Source organism: Neomonachus schauinslandi, unplaced genomic scaffold (genome assembly GCF_002201575.2).
Source record: "Neomonachus schauinslandi unplaced genomic scaffold, ASM220157v2 HiC_scaffold_790, whole genome shotgun sequence".
NCBI classification, from domain to species: Eukaryota; Metazoa; Chordata; class Mammalia; order Carnivora; family Phocidae; genus Neomonachus; species Neomonachus schauinslandi.
The window spans coordinates 10,460-14,288 of NW_025409480.1; the positions used below are offsets into that span (position 1 = coordinate 10,460).

The 3,829-nt window shown below is 65.8% G+C and overlaps 1 protein-coding gene across 1 annotated transcript; it reads left to right on the top strand.

The window, feature by feature from the left end:
* Positions 1-3,551: 3,551 nt before the first annotated feature.
* LOC123323769 (gap junction gamma-2 protein-like) lies at positions 3,552-3,791 on the top strand (the record flags this gene model as incomplete). Its single annotated transcript, XM_044912251.1, has 1 exon — positions 3,552-3,791. A coding segment is annotated over exon 1 (240 nt), but the record flags the coding sequence as incomplete, so codon positions are not given.
* Positions 3,792-3,829: the final 38 nt, after the last annotated feature.

Consider the following 3,829-nt stretch of genomic DNA (forward strand, 5'->3'; position numbering starts at 1 on the left):
GTGTGTGTGCATGTGCGGGCGTGTGTGTGCACGTGCCTGCCTGTGTGTGCGCGCGCGTGTGCGGATGTGGAGGGCGTGTGTGTGCATGTGCAGGGGCTGAGTGAGGGCGTGGGCGCACATTTGTCTGCACACATGTGCATGAGAGCGTGTGTGGGCGCCCTGAGTGTGCGCACGTGCGTGCTTCTGTGCATTGCTGCGCGCGCCGGCGTGTGCGCGCGGGTTTGCACTTCCTTGCTTTCCGGCACAAGCACGTGCTCCGACGCATTCCCTCCCCCCCATGGCACGAGCAGCTCTGCCCCAAGCTCAGGGTCCTTTACTGAGAGTGGGCCCACGGTGCATGTGTTCCTTGCTATGGATGTTTTCGCACTGCCACCCTTCTAGCTGCCGGGCAAGGGACGAGGCGCGTGTACAAACCCATGTACGCGCACGTGATCGTGACATTCCCTGGGGAGCCATCCTGTCTTGTTCAGCTGAACGCGGGTTCAGACCCGATCTCCGACGCCCGACGCTACCCCACATCTACGTGGGACATTCCAGCCCCTCCCCTTCCCGGTCTATGGCCCCCAGGTAGTGAGAACCCCCAGGCAGTGACAAATAAAGCTGATGGGGGACAGCGCTGCGGTCCCAGCCTCTGAGGCGGGGGAGGGGGCGGGGCATGGGGTGTGGGCGGGGCGTTACGGGGCGTGGCGTGCAGAGGGTGGGCGGGCACGGACACGTATTGGCGCGTGTGCGGGGCAGGCCTGGCATGTGGGGGCGTGGAGGGGTGGGGCGTGGAGGGGTGGGTGTAGGCGGGCATGGACCCCTGTCGGGTCATGTGCAGGGTGAGCCAGGGCATGGAGCGTAGGACGTGGACGCGGTGTGGACGTGTGTGGGCGCATGAGTGTGTGCAGGGTGGGATGTGTGCAAGATGTGAGTGGGGCAAGGACGTGGGCAGGGGTGCGGGTGGAGCGTGGGTGTGTGCAAGTGTGCATGGGTGTGTGAGGGGCGGGTATGCTGGAGGCGGGGCCTTGGTCCCGCGGCTGTGTGGGCTCGGCCTGGGGGTGGACCTTACGTGGCGAAGGACCAGGTGTGCTTGGCTGTTACTGCAAAGTCTTGGGAGTCCCAGGAGCGGGGTCAATGGGCCTCCTAAGGTGACCGGTGAGCTAGGCTCTCAGGGAGCAAGACGGAGCCTGGCAAAGTTGCCTCCAAGCTTTGCTGATGGTGCGCAGGGGCGCAGGACAGAGAGCCGTCCAGGATAAGGACTGTGGTTCGCCATTCCTGCCTGCATCCGCCTGGCCACGTCAGGAGGCACCTTGGGCCTTGGGTTTGGAGGACCCTCCCGCATGGGACTGAGGCCGGAGCTGGTCTGTGCAGCCTCCTGAGTGCGGAACGACCCTGGCGTCACTGGGTGTGTGACATGGGCCCTGCACACACATGCACGCAGCACTGGGCGTGGCCCTCAGCTGAAGAGCCAGAGGGTGGTGCCACCAGTGAGTCTGCCCCCCACCCATAGGCAGCCTGACTCCCCAGCTGTGCTCCCTCCAACTCCTGCTGCCCAGACTGGCCCCCACCCCCAGCTGAGGGCCTGAGACGCCCTCTCTCCCTGACACATCTCATCTCTTGGCCTCTGACCGTCCAGGCTGGCCCCCAAGGCAAAGCGCTGCTTCTCACACCTCAGGGCAGGGTCAGCCCCAGCGCACAGCTAGAGCTAGTCTCAAGAGCCCCCTCTGGGGGTCTCCTCAAGCTGGCCATGGGCGTGCTGGGGACATGGTCACCCCAGGAATTAGCAAACACTACAGCAAGGCTCCCATGCATACCTAGACCACACACCAAGGGGCTCTTCCTCTCCTCACTTCTCTGGGGGTCTCCATCTGGGAGGAAGAGAAGAGCTGGGGGCCCTCCTGCTGGGTTCCTGTGGAGGTGGGACTGTCAGGTCAGGGGCGGGGACAGATCCTGGACCAGTGGGGTTAGAACCCAGGGAGAACAGCCAGCCTGGCAGGTGAGGCGGGGCCCCGGCGTGCGGCCCCGCCAGCGGGGGAGGGCTGGGCATGTCCACCGGTGTGTAAGCGTGCACGTGTACCTGAGTGTGTGCACGAGCACAGCGTTGGTAAACGTGTGCAGATATGAGTGTGTGGACATCTGTGCATTTGGTTATTAGTGTGTGCACACACGAGCGTGCGTCTGTGTCTGGGCTTGCGTGATCAGCTGTATGCACGTGGGCGTCTGCGTGCACGTGTGGGTGTGCACTTGAGGAGGGCTTGTGCGTGTGTCGCTCTGAGGGGGCACTGCACACAGATGTGAGGAAGAAGGGTCACTTCCCCAGGAACCCCAGCTGCCCCCTCTTCCTGCCCCCACCCAAGGGGAGAGGCCCCAGCTGCATAAAGAGGAGCTTCCCCAGAGCCCCTGCCTGCCTCCGCTGCCTCCAGGCCCAGAGGGAGGGGGCCAGAAGCGGCAGGCACTCAGGGGTCTCCTGTGCCCAAACTACCCCGAAGCAGGTACTGGCCTTGGTCACGAAGGAGGGAGGGTGGGCACCAGCGGTGGGGGGGCTGCAGCCCCTCTCCCCTTCCTGGAGACACAAGACAATGAATGGCAGCATCATGGTCTCCTGGGCACAGGCCCACCTGGGGGTCAGCACTGCTCTGGGAGGCGGTGAGTGGCCCCGCGGCTGTCTCCAAGTGTCACTGATGCCCTAATGTCTGTGTGCCTTGCTGGACCAGTCCCCATCCTGGACAGATGTCTGGCCTCACTTGGCTTCCCAGCGGGGCTGTCCTGGCTACAAGACTGCCGAGGACAGGATGGTGGTGTCAGGACGAGAGGGGGAAGCAGCCCAGAAGGACTGTGGGCCAGCACGGTCCCTTGAGGAAGGAGTCTGGGGGTCCTTTGTGGAGAGGGAGGAAGCAAAGGCTTAGTGTAGGGTGTGGACAGGGAAGTGGGGAGGGGTGTGGCGCTGCTGGAGACCGACCGAAGGGGCTCCAGGGGCTGGGGCTGGGGGCCTGGAGGGCTCCGGGATGCTGGGACCCTTGAGACCCTCTCCAGTGGCCTGGACCCTGCCTGAGTGTGGGGGGGGCATGGGTCTGGGCTGAGGCCCCACAGCCCCCAGATCCTGAGTGGGGCTGGCCTTGCTCTCCCTGTCCGCTCTCAGGGCCTGGGCTGGGGTCCCCAGAGCTGGGGGAGGGCCGCAGCTTGCAAGGGGCCGGGCTTTCCGGGGGCGGGGAGGGTATGGGGGCTGGCGCTAGTGCAGGCCACGGGGACCAGGGGAGGGGTCTTGGGGCAAGCCAGGGCTGCGGCTCGGCCTCTGCCAGTATCCATCCCGCAGGCGGGGTCGGGACCGAGGGTGGGCACGGCGCTCCTGGAAGGGCTGCCTCTTTCGCTGAAGGTGGTGAACCCCCCGCAGGCAGGGCCCCTGGCTCCAGGCGCCCCCCGACCCCCCCCCCCCCCCCCCCCGCCGCCAATGCTCCGGTGCCTCCCTCCCCGGAGAGTGCTCCTCCTGGTCCGCGGGTCGTGTCTCCTCCCCACCCCTGCCCCGGGTTGAGCTCCGCTCCCGGCCCCCGCAGGTCCCGCCCCCCGCCCCTATGACCAACATGAGCTGGAGCTTCCTGACGCGGCTGCTGGAGGAGATCCACAACCACTCCACGTTCGTGGGCAAGGTGTGGCTCACCGTGCTGGTGGTCTTCCGCATCGTGCTCACGGCCGTGGGCGGAGAGTCCATCTACTCAGACGAGCAGACCAAATTCACGTGCAACACGCGGCAGCCAGGCTGCGACAACGTCTGTTACGACGCCTTCGCGCCCCTGTCCCACGTGCGCTTCTGGGTCTTCCAGATCGTCGTCATTTCCACGCCCTCCGTCAT